This window comes from Sylvia atricapilla, chromosome 5, assembly GCF_009819655.1.
Source record: "Sylvia atricapilla isolate bSylAtr1 chromosome 5, bSylAtr1.pri, whole genome shotgun sequence".
In the NCBI taxonomy this organism is placed as follows: domain Eukaryota; kingdom Metazoa; phylum Chordata; class Aves; order Passeriformes; family Sylviidae; genus Sylvia; species Sylvia atricapilla.
Window position 1 is genome coordinate 46469187 of NC_089144.1, and position 20822 is coordinate 46490008.

General features: G+C 42.3%; 1 protein-coding gene across 1 annotated transcript; it reads left to right on the forward strand.

Annotated features, from left to right (window-relative positions):
* Window positions 1-4999: 4999 nt before the first annotated feature.
* GAS2L3 (growth arrest specific 2 like 3) lies at window positions 5000-16497 on the forward strand. The gene is made up of 9 exons (XM_066319359.1): window positions 5000-5607; window positions 6908-6954; window positions 7928-8096; window positions 8492-8610; window positions 9326-9467; window positions 12070-12133; window positions 12799-12937; window positions 13788-13895; window positions 14617-16497. Exons 2-9 carry the CDS (start codon window positions 6937-6939, stop codon window positions 15991-15993), a joined length of 2136 nt encoding a protein of 711 aa, XP_066175456.1. The 5' UTR covers window positions 5000-5607; window positions 6908-6936; the 3' UTR covers window positions 15994-16497.
* Window positions 16498-20822: the final 4325 nt, after the last annotated feature.

The window sequence follows — 20822 nt, forward strand, 5'->3', positions numbered from 1 at the left end:
ATCAGAAAGAGCCCACTAGCTCTTCAGAGGAACACAATTAATTCCTGCTGCAATTAAGCTAATTGCAGTTACTGTTCTTCTGTAAATGCAAGTTTCCATTCATATTTTTCATTGCAGCAGGGTTTTTTTTGTTTGTTTGTTTTTGTTTTTTACCTCTGTCAAAGAATATATTCCAGATGGTTACAGTAATTAGGCAGCCAAAATGGTTAATATCATAGACGTTTGCTGTTCAACTCTGAAATGTGTTCATGTAAGGTATGCAAGATGTTATTTCTTCACAAGATGAAAAATTATGTAATGGAGAAAAAGCACACAAAACCCCTTTTCATGATATAACATGTAACTTCAATTGCATTATTATTTCGAAGTGAAAATTATAAAGTATCTTTACTTTGTGAAAGTGCATCACAGGTTATTTTGCTTAATGACTTTAACTGCTGGTGCTTAATCGCTCAAGAAAATACCATCAGCAGCATCCCCGGGACAGGTAAGCGTGTCTGGATGCTGCTCGCGGAGGTGCGGATGCCGCCGGGGGCTGCAGGCAGGTGAGGACTCTCCGTGCTGGGGTCACCTCCCAGCGACGCGGGCCCAGGCGGCTGAGGCAGCGCCGTGCCGAGCGCTCCGGGAAAGGGCCGGCGGCCGGGGCCCGCCTCGGCTCCCGCGCCCGGGGGTGTGGGCGGGCCGTGTCCCAGCCCGGGGGCGGTGTCCCAGCCCGGGGGCGGTGTCCCAGCCCGGGGGCGGTGTCCCAGCCCGGGGGCGGTGTCCCAGCCCGGGAGCGGTGTCCCAGCCCGGGGCCGGTGTCCCAGCCTGGGGGCCGTGTCCCAGCCCGGGGCCGTGTCCCGGGAGCAGGGCGGTGTCCCAGCCCGGGAGCGGCGTCCCAGCCCGGGAGCCGTGTCCCAGCCCGGGGCCGGTGTCCCAGCCCGAGGGCCGTGTCCCAGCCCGGGGGCCGTGTCCCGGGAGCGGACCGGTGTCCCAGCCCGGGAGCGGTGTCCCAGCCCGGGGGCCGTGTCCCAGCCCGGGGGCCGTGTCCCAGCCCGGGGGCGGTGTCCCAGCCCGGGAGCGGTGTCCCGGGAGCGGGGCGGTGTCCCAGCCCGGGAGCGGCGTCCCAGCCCGGGGCGGTGTCCCGGCCCGGGAGCGGTGTCCCAGCCCGGGGGCCGTGTCCCAGCCCGGGGCCGTGTCCCGGGAGCAGGGCGGTGTCCCAGCCCGGGAGCGGCGTCCCAGCCCGGGAGCCGTGTCCCAGCCCGGGGCCGGTGTCCCAGCCCGAGGGCCGTGTCCCAGCCCGGGGGCCGTGTCCCGGGAGCGGACCGGTGTCCCAGCCCGGGAGCGGTGTCCCAGCCCGGGGGCCGTGTCCCAGCCCGGGGGCCGTGTCCCAGCCCGGGGGCGGTGTCCCAGCCCGGGAGCGGTGTCCCGGGAGCGGGGCGGTGTCCCAGCCCGGGAGCGGCGTCCCAGCCCGGGGGCGGTGTCCCGGCCCGGGAGCGGTGTCCCAGCCCGGGGGCCGTGGCCCGGGAGCGGTGTCCCAGCCCGGGGGCCGTGGCCCGGGAGCGGTGTCCCAGCCCGGGGGCCGTGGCCCGGGAGCGGTGTCCCAGCCCGGGGGCCGTGGCCCGGGAGCGGGGCGGTGCCGCGGCTCCGGGCCAGGTGCGGCGAGCACGGGCCCGCCCCCGGCGCCGATTGGCGCTTTCGAAAGGAGCGGCCGGCGCGGGCCGGGGCGGCGGTGCTCGGTGCGCCTTGAGGACGGCACGGCACGGCACGGCACGGCATTGCGGAGCGGTGGGTGTCACGGCAGCCTGCACCGGGGGGTGGCGGTGGCTCGGCCCCGGCCCGCGGGGGAGGTGCGGGGCGGCTGAGGGGCAGAGGGCCCGGTCTCGGCGGGGAGCGGGGCGCCGCGGCGGAGCTCCGCTCGTGTCGGTGCCTCGGGCGCGCAGCTCCGGAGCGGCGGTGCTCGGGGGGTCCCGCCTGTCTGCGGGGCAGCGCTGGGAACGCGCGGAGGGTCCGGCGTGTCGGGGAGCCCCGGCTGAGCCCGGTGTTGGGCGGAGCCGGTCACACGTTCAGCGGCAGCCGTTCCAGCCAGACTCTCTGTCACGGATGTCGGAAGGGAAGTGCCTCGAAACTTACCGTGGGGAAGGGAGAGGGGAGAGTTTTTGCATAACAGCTTTCTAACCAGTCTCTCCTGTGCCTTACGCAGGCGTTTGAGGTGTCTGTATGCAGTGCTGTTTCTGTAGGAAATTTGCCCCAGTGCTCTTGGCTAACACACTCATTCATATTGCTTAATAAGTCGAAAAGCGTCTGGCTCCTTTCTTTGCCCAAAAGCTGGCTGTGTTCCAGGGATGCTGTGTGTCGCCTTTGGCTTACTATCAGATAAAGACATGGGGAAAAGTACATGTATTCCTTTAGGAGCTATAAGGCCATGCTGGCCCATGCGTTTGAAATTGTTTCGGGTAGATCTTTCAGAATAAGACACGATTTTATATTTAAGTCATAATAAACTACTCTTGACTGTGGCCAGCCAGCAGCCTGCTAAATGGGCATCGAAATATACTCCCCTCCGTGTTGCTTTGCTGGAAGAAATGTGGTGTAGAAATAAGAGGGAGAGAAGAACTTTCCTGTGTATGTGAGGGAGCAGCTTGGGAAGTGTGTCTGGTGTTAACCAGCCTCTGCCCAAACTGGATGCTCCTGTGGGAAAGCAGCCGTCTGCATGTCTCCTGTGGAGATGCCAGCTATTGAGACAAAGTGCTCCTCTCTGATTACGGGAGGGTTTCTCTGCCCTGACAGGTGTACCCAGGGCCTTGTTGCCGTTTGGTAGGGGGAGAGCGAGCTCAGTACCTCTGCTTGTGTGCACTTCATGGAGAGGTGTGGAAAGGCAGTCTCTGAGGAGAGCAGTCAGCGCCTTAATATAAAGACGTGGTTGCCACCTTAAAGCCCATCACCTTGGACTGACTAGTCTGGTTCTTTCTCTTTCATGCCTCTGAGGCCTCCTCAGGGAAGCAGAACTCCTGCTGACTCAGTAATGCAATAAAAAGGCTCTGTAGTTGCTGTAGTGAAGGAGGGAGTAGACATCCACTCAACAGAGTGGATGTCTCTTGTGCTTACCCCTTTTCTTCTGTATGTTAGTAGGTGTGTCTGTAAAAAAATCTTCACTATCCTGTAGTCGGTTTCAACAGATACTGATGTGACAGCTTCTTTCATTTGTGTGTTTATAAACATGGGTTTCAGTAGCTCTAGTCAAGACTAATCCAGTTGCTCTGGATTGTGACTGCCTTTGGGTGTTGATTGAATAGAAGATGATGTTATATATCTTATAAATATAGGGTGAAGATGTAGAAGTGTTTCTATCCAAGTTTTTTCTTAATGAGCCTGTTAACAGAAGGCATTTTAATGAGCCTGTGAGTCCCTTTATGTTCCACTTAAGCTAGGTCAATGGCTGCTTCATCAATGTTTTAACTATCTGTAGGGTTGTGGATTTTGTTTGTTTATGTGTAAACTGTTCAGTCAAGTAAAATGAGATTTGGACTTGGTTCATCTTGTGCATCAGAAAGGGTTGTAATTAGTGTAGCATGTCTTGCTGGTTGGGTCCCAGTGAGTGATCTATAAATACTGATACAACTGATCCTAAGCAGGCTATCTAATGTAACATCTAAGAGCATGTGTTAACACCCTGAGGTATTAGTGTAAAATGCTTTAGTATTTGCTGACTCTGCTGTTTCTCAGAGTGTCTGGGCATCTCTGTGGAGAGCAGAGGCAAACTGTGGTCTCACAAGTCTGTGTGGGTCATATCCAGGGTGTCTGTCCCGTTCCTGAGGAATGCCTGTCCCTATGCCACATGTCAATAGATAGGGATGTTTTTCTCATCTCTCTTACCGGGTGTTGATCCATAGCTCTAGTCCTCCACTGGAGGTTTGGCACCCAACCAGCTGAAGGCAATTCTTGCCTCTCCTGATATATCATTTGGGACTGACCACCTGTCTCCTAGTAAGCCAGTGTGTCTGTATTGATCCAGCTGTAGGGTGTGGCTAGGTGACAGCTCCTCTCCTTCCATCCCACAGAGCCATTGGCAGCAAAAGTACCAGCAGAAATGAGGTGTTTCCTGCAAGTGAGGTTGTTGGTGGAGGACCTCTATGCTTACTGAGCTTGGAACTGGATTGGCTGCCTCCTGATTCGGAAATACTCACAAGTTTCTGGTGTTTTCCTTGTTTTAAGGGGTGAATCAGAGAGGGGAAAATGGGGAAGAAACAACACCAGAAAGAGGAAGAATTATTAAAAGAATTGTTTCTACTGTGATGGGCTTATTCAGTCTTTTATCCCAAGGGACCTTGAGGGTATCAGGATCTGCCTGGAAATGATAATGGCACGGCCTGAAGCTATGCGAGGGACCCTTACAGTGTGCTTTTATTCTGAGGTCCTTTCTTTCACAAACTTCTGTGTCTGAACACCAAATGCCTGTTGAATGAGAGTTGATAAAACTGGCATATGTGGAAACTGATGCAGTCCTATCTGGAGCTGCCAAAATTCCGTATTAAATACTTACTTCATTCATTATGTACAGCTTTTTGATGCAGGGAACCCAACTGGTTTTAGAAGTCAGATTGGTTATGACTCTGCCTAATACTGCAGTATTCACCTCACCACAGCACCTTCTGCACATTTGCAGGCTGACTACTTGAAGGTGGCAGATCTGGGTCTTCTCCTCCTGTGCCTCTTGCAGTAAGTAACAAGGCTACATTAATCTGTATTCCCTGCAATTTCTGAGCTGAACCGTTTGGCATCTGAAAATGGGTAATGCTACTGTATTCCTTTTTCAACTCTAAATTCATGCACTGTAGCTCCCATTATCAGAGGGGTTTTTGTTAAGTGTTTTTCAGATGCCCTAATAATAAGTGAAGCCTTTTGATGTTCTAGGGAGATCTGACATATGGGCTTACAAAACAACTTGTTTTAGAAGAGCAGGCCCTTGAAGTTCAAGTGGCACAATTTTTCTCAATCCCTTCTTTTTTTTTTTTTTTTTTTTTTTTTTTTTGGGCAAGACTATTTTTTGTTAGGCATGCCACAAAACTGCAGATGCTGAGCATTCCTGTGATAGCTGCAGTGTGAATATTTTGCTTTGTTCATATTTTCAGTGCTCCCTGTGAATTAGGCTGTCTTTTGTTTTCCCTTGGCAGTTAATATGCTACAGCTCTTGTTAGCCTATATGGAACTCCTTATTTTAATGAGACCAACTTCTCTACTGGCTGTTCTGCTGTTGTTTTATTTATTTTTTTAATCAATGAAGCCTCTTATTGAGCTTCTCTTAGGACAATAGCTTTCTTATGCCAAAGGAAAACGTATTCCCCTGGACAAAGCTGTGGGAAGCATAGCATGCTCATTAGTAATGCTTGGTATACACCCTTCCCTTGTTCATTCATAGAAGGAAAAATGACATCAAGGAGAGGATGTCTCTTTTTTTTTTTTTTCCTTTTTTTCTTTTTTTTTTTTTTATTCCCTAGAAATAAAAGGAAGGGAAAAGATATCACTTGGAGTGTCTCTGATAAACACTCTGAGAAGTGCTAGCAGTCCTGGTACAAGGAAGTGTCTTCACCTGAAACCAAACTGGTTGCTCATTTGCCAGTTGTAGAGGTAAGTTGTTGGAAATGCCTGATACATGTGGTCCCACGAAGTCTGTGAGGTTTAAGGCAGTGGGAAAGAACAAGGCGGGGGGAAATGACACCGTGCTGCTTTCTATGTAGGATGAAAGGGTGAGAATTTCTACAAGAATTGTGTTTTTTGTGATGTGTTATTTAGATTTTTGTCATAGGAAGGCCAGGTTGTGCAGGAAAGAAGATGCTATCTACATACAAAGCTGAAATATCTAGGACAGGAGAGGATAATTACTTAGTTTTAAATGAAAACAGATGACTTAAAATGTCTGATGTCTGAAATCTGGTTTTCAGTTTAATCAGTAAGATGAAATTTTATTCTAGCTATTAAGTAACAGAACAAATAAATTGTTTTTAACAGGCTTCGAGACACAGATAGGAACTTTCTGACACTGTAAAATACCACTGAATTATGGAGAAGTAACTTCTGTACATGTGCATGCAGCTAACCTGGCAATACTGCACATCTTTAGACCAGGAGCCTCCAGGGAAAGACTTACTAATCCTTAGCCCTGTGTAGTGCTTGTGCTGGATTTTCCCATGGTTGAAAGCATTGCTGGAAAATACAGTGTTGGCTTCAGGAGAGAAAGCATTGGCTGGGTTGTCTCTGAAGTTTCCTTATCGTTTGTTTTGCCAGGGATTTGTACTGATAACTATAGTCCTGCAATAGTTTGCAGCATTCTGTTGAAAATTTAGTGCATGCATGCTGCCTGCAAAGTCACGTTCCCAACAGAGATTTATAAAACCATTGATTTGTCTCATGTCTGTGCTAGAACCTGATGATCTTTAAGGTCCCTTCCAACCCACACCGTTCTATAAGAGAAAAATCTTATTTGTCAAAATTATTTCTTTACTCTAAGGTTTTCACGGTCTTCCAAGTATTTACATAAACTGAGGATACATAAATCTGTCTGCACACATGTACAAGATACACTTGTGATAACCTGGAAGGAAAAATCGGTGTCAACAGTGTTAAATCCAAGAATGATTTGAAGTATATGTATTACTCTTTGGCAAAATATGTCATACAGCTCCTAAAAATCTTGCCAACTTGGGAGCATTGTTTACGCGTACAAAGTTAGTTGCTACTTTTGCTGCAATAACTGCACTTTTATCTATGGGCAAAGAACTGATGTTGACTGAATACTGGATCAAAACCTCAGCTACTAAGATATTTCCCTCTTTCCAGATAGACTAATTCTTATTTTTCCAAAACAGCGCTGATGGAATTTTCATGAAAGCAGGAGAGACTATTAAAAATCTCTTCTTTTTTTCCCCAGGAGGAGAAACTAATGTGAAGCAGGTGACCATGCAGAATGCAATTCAGGTAAATGCCGTTTGAAGTATTTAAATCCTGTATACATGTATAATACTTTTGTTTTATAAATACAAAAGTCTACCCTGAAGCAGATGAAATACTAGATTCCCCAGTTACCTCTGATTAAAAAGAAAGCAGTAATTTTACCCTTTTACAAGGAGCAATGTGACATGGATAAACCACTATTATCAGATAGGTGACCCATTCACTTCTTAGTGCTGTTAGCTAAGAAGGTTTTGAAGTCAAAGCCTGAGATTATTGAAAAATTTCTATCATGATTAAGAAATGTTTTTTTTTAATAACCTTCTATTCTAGTTAATCACTTAAATGCATTTATTTATTTATACTTAACTTACACACTGAACTGAAGGAAAGTAGGTAACAATACCAGAAGGACTCTGTTTTTGAAAATTTTTCTTCACAAAATTTCTGTGTAGTCCTTTCCTTGAAATGTAAGTTACCTCTTATTTAGAAAATATGCAGTCCTGAAGAGAAATGCAAAGTATTTGTGTTCAACAAATGTGTTATGTACTTGCATGGGAATGTTTCCTCTTTTAATGTTATAATTTCTAATGATTTAGAGCACAAAATGCCTCTGAAATGTTTGGTCAAGAAGTCAGTAGTCTATAGTAAATTATATGATTTTCAGATTTCATGACTTAAAATGTGCTGAGTTAAAAAAACCCCAAAACATTTAATGCATGTTCTCTTCAATCTATGTTCAGGAAATTGTAATTGTAAAATATGTGATTTTAAATCCAAAGGAGTCAAGAGAATGAATGCAGTGGTATATTGATGCAGGAGTTGCTAACAAGAGCAGGACCATTTGATTGCTGTGTTGGTTTGCTGTATCTGTTGAAAGGGAAGTGAATGCTAACACTTTGAATAATAGCTCTTCAGTCTAATTCAGAACCACAACTTTCTGTCATCTGACTGCAAATATTAGAGCTTCCTGTCTTCAGCTAACTGAAATCTTGTGCAGGTGTGGTTTGGAGATGAGCTTCCCTTGAGTCCCCGAAGTCCACTGACCCCGAGACATGGGCCGGGTTTGGCAGATGTGTGCCTCTATGACCAGTGGATATCTGTGCGGCACGAAGCCACTTTGGTGCCTATGCAAGAAGATCTCTCAATCTGGCTGTCTGGCTTGCTGGGTGAGCTTAAAAATAAATCACTCTCTAATGAATATCAAAGCACCTGCAATATTTTAGTCAGAGCTGACGTGTAATAGTTATAGTACTTTTAAGATCTGGTGTATTTGAGTTTGAATGGCTGGGAGAATTGCATTAAAATGCATGCTTTGATTTCAATTTTATTAGCTGCCACCACTTAAGGGTTGCACAATTAATAATTCTAATTTATATTTCTGCATCTTGTTAGTCTAATTAAAATTTCATTACACTAATATTTTATTTTACTTACATATTTCTTCAGTATTTTGGTCTTTAACACTGGATTGCTGTTGAAGTTGCCTCTAACCTCTTGCCTTTATATGAAACTTCTTTACCTTTGTGAAGTAACTCTAATATTGCCTTTCTTTTTCTTAAAGGAATGGAAATCAAAGCAGAACAACTGCTAGAAGAACTTGATAATGGGGTACTGCTTTGCCAGTTGATTGGTGTTCTTCAAAACACAGTTAAAAAATGTTGTAGCACAAATAATTTAAGGGTGAGTTGTATAATGATTTTTAAAATACATATATATAAACTCCTAAATTTAAGTAGTAGTTACAGGGAAAGCAGGTGAGTGAGGCTTCCCAAAGAAGTGTTTGGTATGCTCTGTATCCAGAGACCGATTAACAACCAAGTGGCTTTATAGATGGATAAACTCATGCAACAAATTACTTGCTTTGTTAATCACATCCTAAGGTCCTTACTAGGTTTTTAGCTTGATTTCAGTAGAAGTCTTGCCAGAGGAACATCTAATCCAAGTATGGAGTTTGTTCCCCTGGCATCAATGTGGGTTGTTAATAAGATAGCCATTGGCACTTGGTAGTACATTTTATGCCAGAAAGTGGTAGCTGAACTCATGTGCAGGTCAGCCATAAAAGTATCCAAACCTGGAGATTGGCTTCAGTGTTTTTGAAGCACTGAGAAGCAATGCTTAGCTGAAATGTGAATCTCAAGGAAGTCTCTGTTACTTTGGAGTACAAAGGCTGCAGAGCTAAGGACTGTTCACTCATTGACTGTTCACAATGATAAGGCAGAATGCCTTCTACATTACTGTAGCTTTTTTCATAGACTACATACTGAGGTGAACACAAAATAGTTACAACTCTTTCTGTACTCTGAATTTAGGGTGTATTTTGCTTCACGAATATGCTTTGAAATCTGTTGGCAATGTTCACGTGCCCAATGTACTTTTTGTTTTCTTCCCTTTCCAGAATTTTCCTATGCAAAAAGTTCCATGTAAGACAGATGCTCCAACAGGATCTTTCTTTGCCAGAGATAATACAGCAAACTTTCTTAACTGGTGTAGAGCAATTGGAGTTGATGAGACATACCTCTTTGAATCTGAAGGCTTAGGTAACTCATTCTTTTTGTAAGATTTGCTTTGATCTCTCTGTGAATAACTACGTGTTCAGGGAGTTGCCTTGTTATAGACTTTAGAGCTTTTTCTCTTGAATCTGCATGTCTTGTGCAAGCTTTTATTTCTTTTAAGGCAGTGTCAAAAGTAAAAGCCTCAAAAAATTAGTTCAATGACTAACATAACTTGCATGATGCCTTTCCAAACTTCTGAAAGTTACTGTGTGGGATGAAGTGGGGACTGAGAGCTGTGAAACAAAATACCATGTTTTTCTTCAGTAAAAAGAACCACTGAGAAACAGGGGAAAATGGTGGTTTCACTCTCTTTGTGTGGGAAGACCACAGAATCAACTCACAATAAGATCTTTCATTTGGTATTAGAGCTCATTCTTGTTGTAAAAATCTCTCAGAATAATGCATTCATGATGGTTAAATTTGGTTAAGTTCAATTTGGTTATTCAGACAACATCAAGGCGTTGTCTGAAATGACAACAGCCTATTGGTAATTAACATTTACTTCAGGACTTAACATGACCATTTGTATTTTCCCATTTAATAAGATAGTTATAAAAATAAATATTAGCAACTATGAATATGCCTGCCCAATGCACAACTGGTGCTGTATAGCATCTTCTAGACTGATACGATGGAATAAAATTTTTTTGACTGCTAGTTAAGAGGATTGTGCTTCCATCACATAATAAATAAGGAAATGCTCTTCTACCAGCTATTAGTCAGTAAAAAATAAGCAATACAAAACTTTCTATGGTAAGCCAAATTCTGGGTTGTGTTGTTTGGCTCTTTTTTTTTTTTTTTTCTGATGAGCAAAATGTCTGTCAGCAGACTAGCAAAAACGGAGCAGTAACTTTGTTTTCAGTAATCATATGAATTTGTCATAGTATTTACTGGATTTTGAAGTCTTAGTGCCATTAAATGGTATTTACCTGCTGGCTGGACAGCCCATGTATCTCTACTGGATAAGTCATCATTTAAAACAGTTGGGAAAACTCCATCATTTGCATCTTGTCTCATTTTGATTAACTAGTGAGTGTATCTTTTTTCAGTGCCAGGAAATACAGAAGTAGAACTGGGTTATGAGAATATTTTAATTTTTTTTTTTTTTTTTTTTTTTTTTTTTTTTTTTTTTTTTTTTTTTTTTTTTAGTTCCTTGTATGAATTGTATTGCTTAAACAAAATTGTTCCTGTAAGTAGACAGGTAACTAGAACCTGTTTATCTTCCCTGAGATAAGCAGACGTGATTTCCTAGTACTGTGGCTTTCACTAATAGCAAAGAAGTGTTTTCAAGTCTGTAACTCTTGACACAGGCTTGCTTTGTGGCATAAATATCTTCTGTGAGCCTTTTTGGCAGTTGAAATGAACGGACTTGCAGCCTCCTGGGTGAAACATTCTTTCCACTGATGTCTCCCCATCAGACGTTCAAGCCATTCTTTTTGAATGAAATAGGGGCAGGATAAGTTGATAGTTGTCTTTTTTCCCATCAGGTACATATAGCAGCACCTCCTGAAAATTGTAGAAGACTGGGCAGGAAATAAATCAAATGGCTCCTGAGGCAGCCAAAAGGAAGAGTAGGCATTGTGGGGTGCCCTTTGACATCAAGCCAAAACAAATGTCTTGGTCTTTGCTAGGGGTATATTTGCATTTTTCCCTTTTGGATTCAAGGAAATTAAAACACTTCTGTTACAGCTGGTAAATACACAGACACATATGTGCACATATTTCATACACTAAAAAAGAGATTAATTGGCCTCTAAAAATAGCTTTTAGATTATGACTCTGTCAACTTTCTATTCTAGATTTACCCTTCATAATCAGATCTTTTAAAAAGCAGGCTTAGAAACTGGAGTAGATGGTGTAAAGATGGTGTAAGAAGATTTGACTTCATACTTGGATTATACTTTAGGAAACACATTTAAAGCAAAGGCATCTTAAATATCAAATCACACCTCAGAAAGATGTTGGATTTCATCTGTAAATATAGAGTGGAACTTTGGAATTAGTGATTAGAAAATAGATCTGTTGCTTACTTAATTGGTAAGTCACCCAGATTGTTCTTTCCCAGCCAAGGTTTAAAACCACTCAGGCTGGGTGGCTGTGGAGCCATCCACTTGTCAGCTTGGGCCCTTGCAGTGTATCATCCTGTGGATGGTAACTTCCAGAGTGCATGTACCTAGCTGTGCCTGTAGGCATGAGCATGAACAGATGGGTGTATTTTCCTATTTGTAGTTGTTAAGTGCTTTTGATCTTTAAGACTATGATATTGCATTTGAGGGTAGGGAATGGGAAGTGTCTATGTCTCTGTTTCCTGTTCTCATCAAGAAGGAAAATCATAAAACATGTTTCTCTTAGGAGGAAGAGTGGATGCAGGAGTGCCAGGATGGGTTTAAAGACTTTATGGAATAGAAAATTAGAGTTGTAAAGCATGTAGTGCTTTATCAATGATAATGTACCTTGCCTCTGGGTAGGATGATGGGAAATTTATAGCGTGGATACCTCATCCTCCCTTCTCTTGGCTGTACCTAATTGCATAGGTCTCCTGCAATAACTATGAACTATAACTCCTCTTTATTCTCTTCCCTCCTAGTGTTGCACAAGGATCCAAGACAAGTGTATCTTTGTCTGCTGGAAATTGGGCGCATTGTATCTGGGTATGTGATCCACACATGATCCCAACAAGAAATTGAAGGACACATAAGTAAAAGCTAAGATAAAGTTAGGGCATTATTTGCAGCTGTTAAGTGCAATGCAGTGGATGTTAATTCTGTACAAAAAGTAATGAGTAGCTTTTCTAAGGTGGTCATACAATATGATTATTTTTTTTTCAAATATTTATCAGCCTCTTTCCATGGAGTGCTGTTCTATGCTGGTTTCTTATAGCTGTGTGTTTAATTTATAAATTCAGCTTATGTGTACCTCTTGGAAGAGCTCACTGAGCATTAAATACAATTTTAGGGGTTTAAATTTTTCAACGTTTTGGAAGGTATCCCTTTATTACCTAAGTGTAGACTTAATTTATTTCTGGTGCAGAGCTGGAAGCTTTAAGGTAGTCTATCTAAATTGGGTGTGACCTCAACTGCTTAGTTTTGGCAGTATTTTTATCGCATCTTCTGGTAACACCAAAGCTACCTTGGGAAGGGCTTCTGCTAAAAACTCAGAGGTGCTTCTCTTTAGATTATCAAGGCAATTACTCCTCTGACTGATTCAGATGTCCCTGTCTGCCAAACCACTTATAATTTTGGAAGTTTGTTGTCATAAGTTTCTTTTTGTTTTCTTTAGTAAATCAGTAATTAAACACTCTGCTTTGGTATTTGAGGTATGGAGTTGAACCTCCTGTACTTGTAAAACTAGAGAAGGAAATTGAGCTAGAAGAAACCCTGCTGATGACCTCTGGGCCACCATCACCTCTTAGCACACCAAAGTCATGTTGTCACCATGGGGAGCTACATGAGGCAGTAAGTGCTACTTACGTAGTGTGATATGGGCTTTAAATGAAACTCTTAGTTTCATAGTTGTATGATCTATCTCAGTAAGGACAGGCTGGTTTTCATCTAATATGTGTGAGCTTCCTCAAACAGAAAACAGAAGGGTATGGACCTCTTTTTATCAATTTTTTTGTTTGTTTTTGAAAATGTAAATAAAATGCTGTTCTCTATGGTTTGGAGTGCATATAACCTACGTTGATTTCCTTTCCCTTCATTTTCCTTTATTCTTTGAGTATAAGAAATGCTCTCATTCAATTTTTCTTGTGTGTCAATATTCTGTGACTACAATGAATGTTTCTCTTCAAGTTGATCTTTTCATAAAACTTCATCTGATGTTAAAGTAAGCTTTGATGACAGTTTTTTGAAAGAAGTTTTTAAATCAAACCTCAATAGCTGTAGCAATTGGAAATGAGTACGTGTGCAGAAAATGAAATTATTTGTAGAGCTTGTGAACAGATCCAGAGTAAATGATGAACAATTTTCCTATTCTGCTTAAAAATGTATTTGTTTTAAAGATCCTCTGTGTTGTAATGTAAAAATTCTGTTTCCTTGGGAATGTCAGCTACCAGATCCTTACTTCCTCTGAAAACTCCCTATTTTTCCTTCTTGGCAATAGTCTCACCCTTACAATTTGTTGCTTTTCTACATGGCTCTTCGAGGCAGATCTTCTCTAACCCAGCACTTATTTGGGGACTCCTTTTCCCCCTTTTTCAGTGGTTTCCTTCTTGGATCTTCTTTCTTAATAGAAGTTTAGCTCAATAGATGGTTAAACTTGTGCTTCTGTCAAAATACTAACAAATGCTTTCAATTTAATAACTAGGTAAAATATATAGCAGAAGATCCTCCCTGCAGTTGTTCCCATCGATTTTCAATTGAATACTTATCAGAGGGACGTTATAGGCTGGGAGATAAAATACTCTTCATACGAGTAAGTAAATTTTAGAACTCAAATTTATATTTTATTCTGGGGAAAGAAATGCTTTTAATTGTAATACCTTGCTTTTATGGAGTTGTTTTAGGATTAAAGAATTATTTAGGTTGAGACAACTTGTTGTTCAATCTCTTATTCTAAATAGGTGTAATTACTCCATTCTTTAGATCTTTGATCCACAAGCATTAATTTTACAACTGTACTAAATAAAGGTAATGTTTCTCTGTGGTGTCCTAAAATTTAGTAATGACTTGCAACATAAATAAGGATAATGCCATAGAACAATATCCTAAAACATTGCTTGTTCAAAACCTGCATTCTTGGGATTTATGATTTGCGGAGTAGTTGAGTACCCTCATCAGCAGTCGTAAGAGTTTATGTTACAAGGACATCCATAATTTAAATTAAACCCATGCCCAGAATTCTGTGTACTAAACAAGGATTATTACAGAATGGTTAAAATCTCGTTTGTTAAGATGTTTCCATTATTTCCTGACACAGAATTACTATCTCTGCAGGAGAAGCTATCTAATAAAATAATTGGGAAACATAAACCTTGTTTATCACATAATTTCTCCGTTTTAAAATGTTTCTTTGTAAGAAAGGAAGTGCTATTTTTAGTCAATTTTCATAGGTGGTAATGTAAGATGAAGAAAAATAAAACAAGATAAAATTTTCTTTTATTCTTCTGCTCCCATCTCCTCTTTCCCATTCTCAGATGCTACATGGCAAGCACGTGATGGTACGTGTTGGTGGAGGCTGGGACACTCTCCAAGGCTTTCTGCTCAAATATGATCCATGCCGAGTGCTTCAGTTTGCAACTCTAGAACAAAAAATCCTGGCATTTCAGAAAGGGGTCACTAGTGACAGTGTCCCCAGCTTGTCAGCTAGAAATCAGGAGCCTCCTCTTATGAATCCAATGTCAGCTGTCAATATGTTTCAAAAGCAGCCATCAAAACCTCGTGCTCCTGTTTTAGGTCTTGGGGCCAGTGCCAAGAAGGCTTTATCTAAATGTCCTCAGTCCCCTGCCCTGGCATTACCAAAAGTACCAGTGACCCCATCTTCCGCTGCCAAGTCATCAACAGTCAGGTCCAAATTACAAGGGTCCTCAGCAACAGGTATGCAGTCTCCTTTCAAACCATTAGCTGGCACCTCAAAGAAACTCGAGTCTCCTGCACGCAACTCACCAGCTTCTGCTCCTTCACAGCCTGGAAGCAAAAGTTCTTCACGTGCAGGAACTAGAACAGCTCTTGTTCCCTCTGAAACGTTGCGCAAGCGTATTCGGTCCCCCGATGCTACCAAGGTGAAATTTGCCCTGCCTTGTGGCTCCCCAGCATCAGCACTCCATCCTGTCCTCTCACCCTCTAAAAAACAACCACCTCACTTGTCTGGGACAGCTGGAACAACAGCTTCAAAACAGAAGTGTGTCCCTGCTAAATGCAAACCTGTACCTGCCACTAAAACCAAAGCGAATCCAGTTACTCTCAGGGCTGCTCAGCTGCCGGTTACAAATCTGCATGCTATTGCCAAGTTTGCACATTCTCAACAACTCCTTACAAAACCTGCTGAAAATGGTACTCAGATCTCAGGTGCTGGGTCTCAGCGTCCTCAGAAAGCCCTACAAACAACTTCTCACCTAGCAAGGAACTTGAAAACTGCTTCCAAACTAAAACTTTCTGCTTCTGCACCTTCCCTTGCAGTTAGCAAAGCATCAAAGTCACCACCTCCATTGTTACCTACAAGCAAAAATGTGTCGTCAGCTGGCCGGAAGCAGCCAAATGCCAGTAATGCCCCCCCGGCTGGAGCCTGTTTATCCAAACCTGCTGAACGCACACCTCTGTCTGTTGTACGGCTTCCTCAAACTTCAGCCAAAGCAGCAGTGACCGAAAAGCCAGCTCAGCCTTCTGCAAAAGGTCAGCATTCAACCAAAAACTTGCAAACAAACAAAAGCTTGGCCCCAGCAGCCAAGAAGCCACTCCCAGAGGAGCAGGAATATAACAAAGGAACACCTGGTGTGTCAAAAGTTCCTCTTCTGAAGAGCAGGCAAGATGATCACTATTTTGTCATGACAGGGACTAAAAAGCCCAGAAAGTAAACTAATTTCTTACTTTTTGTGGAAGTCTCTGTTTTGTTCAAAAGGGCCTCTTGTGACTGCTACACTGAGGGCAAGAAAAACAGTTAAGTAACACTACATTTAATATGAAACATTAGGTATAACCTGCCTTTTGCTGCCTAACGTACTGTAAGAACTGTGTTTATTTTGCAGTTTAGAAACTTCTACTTGGACATGTTTAGAAGTGAGCTTACTTGCTTTGTAGCACTGTGGAATGGCAAATATCCTCGATCTGCTGCAGAAAAGTGCAGGAGAGGAAAGGAGAATTAAGGCTGATGCTTTTGCAGCAGAGCTCTGGTGGTTCTGGCACATCTGCATTGAGGTGTGTGGCAAGCAACAGAGCTGTGCACAAGCTGTAAAATTTCTAATACCTCAAACAAAACTGTGGGTTTTGTTCACTGGTATCCCAGAACCCAAATCTGGGTCACATATTTTGGAAAGACAAGAAATTTCTTGTCCTGTTTAAATTTGACAGGTGCCGTTTTCAGTGTTTATTGTACCTCCCCCCGCCCCATTTGCCTTAAGGTGGATTCAGCTCACTTGCAAGTGGAGCTTGGTTTGCTTTGAATTGCACACCAATGATCATGGCCTTGATTGCTCACTTTCATTGTGCCTTAGCCTCTCAAATTCAGAGCAGAACTCTTCAGTGAGCAATACTACCTTTAAAACCCAGGGCAGATAACATTGCTTGGTACACATTTAAATCTGACCAGCTTTCCTAGAAAGCTCTTGCTGCATGGAGACATGCTCCTGAGTTCCAGAGGACACTTTCCCCTGGGCTGGAGCCCCAGAACAGCTCCTGATGCAGCAACACTGAGCTGCAAGCACTGACCTGCTCTAGCAGAGCTTTACTGTTCTGCAGGAGTGGCCTGTGCATGTAAGACTGAATTGCTAAATACTTTTCTTGGTGCTACAGGTTAATTTTTTGTGGCACTCTAGTCTGCAGTGGCCTTTCTTGTTTTATTTATGGACATCTCTTTCCTGGCTCTCCTCTACCGCTCTCTGGAGGTGAGAAGTAGTTTCCCAAAGAGGAATATAGTCTGCATTTGCCTTTAAACATCTTAAAGTGCCAGAAAGCTATGCACTATTTACACCCAACTCCTGAAGTGCTCAACACCTTTACTCTTGAGAAGTGAGCTTTATGGTAGACTGAAAACTACTGTCTTTGGGAGTAGTGCTGTTTGGGTTATTTTGGGGTTAATGAACAGTTGTCCCCACAAGCACTGAGAAGCTCTGAATGTCTTTGAAGATATGCTGATGGTTTCCACAGACCAACACTTCTGCCCTCCATTCCCAGTCTGTTTATGGGCAGGAGTGGGTGTCACTGCCATAGAGGCTCCTGGATGGTGGAACAGGGAAGTCTTTTAAAAATAAGAGTTCCATGGAATATGTAGTTTCTGTTGTTAAGGGGTTTTATTTTGGGGTTTTTTTGGTTTTTTTTCCCCCCCGGAACAAGAGGAAGCAAACTTTTGTAAATTGAGTTCTCATGCAATGTGGCAGAGTCATAGAGCTGCTTTTCTGAGCACCTTGTTAGCTTATTTTATTTAATTTATGATTCTATATATGCATATCTACTGTACAGTATTGCTTACAACCTGCTGGGAGTAAGCAATAGATGCCAGTACCCAAACTGCAGGAGGAAAACAAATCTGTTTTGATAATGTGGACACAAGTCCCACAAGATCCCATACAAAGGTGCATGTCTGGGGAAGGCCTTGGGCTTGCTTGTTTTATATGTACACTAGTCAAAGCCACTGCTACGATGTTAGGCAGAGTATTGACTATAGTGGGTTGCTGTCAGATTTGATATGTCATGTTTTCACATGCTGAAAGCGTTTTACAGTAGGTGACTTGCTTTTGATTTTTGGGCTTCCAAATGGTGAGTTACATGTGATATATCTCATGCAGATTAATAGCTGACGACTTGGAGTTTTCTTTCTGTAATGGGTCTGGAAGAGATGGAGTTAACTTTCTTCATAGCATCCTGTATGGGGCTATGTCCTAGATTTAAAATCTACACCAGTGTTGCTAACACACTGATGTTTAGGCTGTTGCTGAACAACCCTGTCCAGGGTCCAGTCTTTTTTTTTTTTTCCTGCTCTGCCCCCACGGTGAGTAGGCAAGAAGATTGGGAGTGACATGGCAGGGAACTGGCCAACCTGAACTGGCCAAATAGCTATTCCATATCATAAAGCATTACCTCAACAATAAAAAGAAGGAAGAGGTAGAGAAAGAAGGACATGCAGGTTGTGTGGCTTCGAAGGTGGCCCTTTGCCAGCTGGCTAGGCACTAATCTGTGGGAGTAGTGAAGGATTGCTTTTGCATCACTTGGTGGTTTACTTTTCATATCATTTCTTCATTCATTAAACACTTTATCTCAGCCAGTGAGTTATGCTTTTGCTGCTCCTCTCTCCTTATCTTGCTGGGGATGGAGGAGAGATAAGGGGAGTGAGCAGCTGCATAGGTACTTGGCTGCCGAGTGGGGTCAACCCACAGCACCTTTTAAACCCTTTATAAGGTTTTTAGCATCAGTTTAAACGCCGAGGTTCTTGGATCTCAGTGTAAGGCACTTCAACATCTACCTTTCTGAACTACAGAGAAAATGAAGCAAATGGCTTCATCTTTGTGGTGTATGATGTCATATAATAGACTGAATTTTAAAGTTCAAAATTAAATAAAAATGCATAAACTGTTACAGTTGGAACCTTAATCAGCTAATCTAAAATTGCACATGAATAGAATTGGTTTGGTTTTGTTATAAAAATAGTGTATTTGAATGTGATGCAACTTCTGTGAAAATTGTAGTCACCAACGGCAGTCATGTAACATGAGGTGAGCCAAGAATAAGGTGTAATAAAGTACTTCCTAATAGAAATACATACTATTTTTGCAATGTTTGTTGCCAAATAGCAAGTCTGATCTTCCATTTATATTACCTTTTGTGAGGCAAAGATAATTTGAAGCAAGAATCTGACTGAATTCTGTGTGATATCGATGTCCTCTGTATGAGTACTTATTTAAATAAACATACACTGCACCTTTTTATGTGCACAGGTGTTTCTTATCCTGACATCTTTTTGTGAGGAGGGAAAGAGAATGCATTTCAGAAGGCTCATGTTTTCTCTACCACTACATAAATAGTAGATTCCATCTCTAGGATAAATAGCTGCGTCTAAACCATTGCTTTGTTTGGATTCCAAGACATTTTTGCTCTTACTCTGACTCTGGTGTCAGTGTGACTAATTATGTAGAAGGGGCTTCCTACTCTTTCCTAGCTGAGCCTAAGTAGTTTCAGAAAACCTCTGAAAGTTGTGTTTGCAGCTCTACTTCAAATATAAAGCACCTGTGTGCTAGTATTTTCCCTGCTTATATCTTGTCAACAAACTTAAGACCTATCTCTGTCTGTTGCCATTAATGACAGAGATTTAATTAGTTTTGTTGAGTGGAGAATTGGGTGTTCTCACTGGACCCACCTAATTAACTTTTTTCCCCTTCCCTATTTGATTTTTTTAAAACGCTTTTAATAGGCCTTTGTCTGTCTGTTCAAAGTGTCTTCAGTTCCAGCCAGTCTGGTGCTGGTACCTAATCACACAGATTTAGCCTTCCACTTCAATGTGTCTAGTAAGCACATGCAAGTGGCATCTACTATCCTTGTTCCTACAGGACCAAGCTCTGCATAAGTATTAGTTGCAGCTTTTTTTTTTTTTTTTTTTTTTTTTTTTTTTTTTTTAAGAGATGCTGTTCAGCTGGCCAATCAAATGCAAAGGCAGTCCAAAATTTTCTCAGGTAAGTATCCAAACCTTATTTTATATATCCTAATCATCTCTCTCTCTCTCTCTATCTATATATATAGGGTAAATTTCAGGACAGTTTTTCTTCTAAAACTTGAAGCACCCATAACTTTGAACATGAACAACATGGAAACTCTGCAGCTTCTTTTCTTTTTCTGTAGAGGGAAACAGAAGTATGTTTCTTAGATGAATGTGTGCTATGGGGCCATCTGGTGTCTATTAATTTTATAGAGACTACCCTGATAATGTAAACCCCTTAATTTCTCTAGAAATGCATGGGCAAAACTTTTCTGTTTGATCAAATAAAACTTTTAGCTAGCAAAATCCAGACTTGGCATGAAATAAATAATACAAGAGATGTTTAATGCTATAAGACCCTTTCACTTCATGCAAATGCATTCCTGAAAACCTCCTTTTCATTATTTTTTTAGGAGCCAAGATTAAAGATCACTTCCTTACTAAAAGTTTTGAAAAATAAATTGTCTGAAATGTAAATAAGTTCAATACTTAGACATTTCAGACATTTTAGTAAAAAATAGAGCATTAAAATATTTGAGGGGTGAGACCTGCCCACAGTTCAGATCTAGCTAGCCAACAAACCCCATTAACTGAGAAATGAACTTTCAGGTGTGTTGCCTGGTGGGAATGCCAGCAGTGGATTGCCGCCTACTTCGGGAGGGGTCCTGATGTCTAAACTAATGCTATTACGGCATTTTGTGTGAAGTATTTTGTTCCAGATGGAAGAAAAACCTTGCAGGACAGAAGCAGCTGGCCATTTCTCCAAAGAATGTAGCTAGGCAGAAAGTATTGACAGATTTGTTGTGCTATGAGTTTTTAGAAGACAAGATTGCAGCATAGAACTCTGCTGTAAAATTGGCCTTTAGTGCTGAGTCAGAAAGTACTGTGCAAAGCTGAGGTCCTACTAAACAAAGCCAAACTTGCATGCTTCCTTAAACACCCTGTTAGGATATTCACTCAGGAAAAGTGGAATACACTGGCATTTGTCAAAATATCCAAACA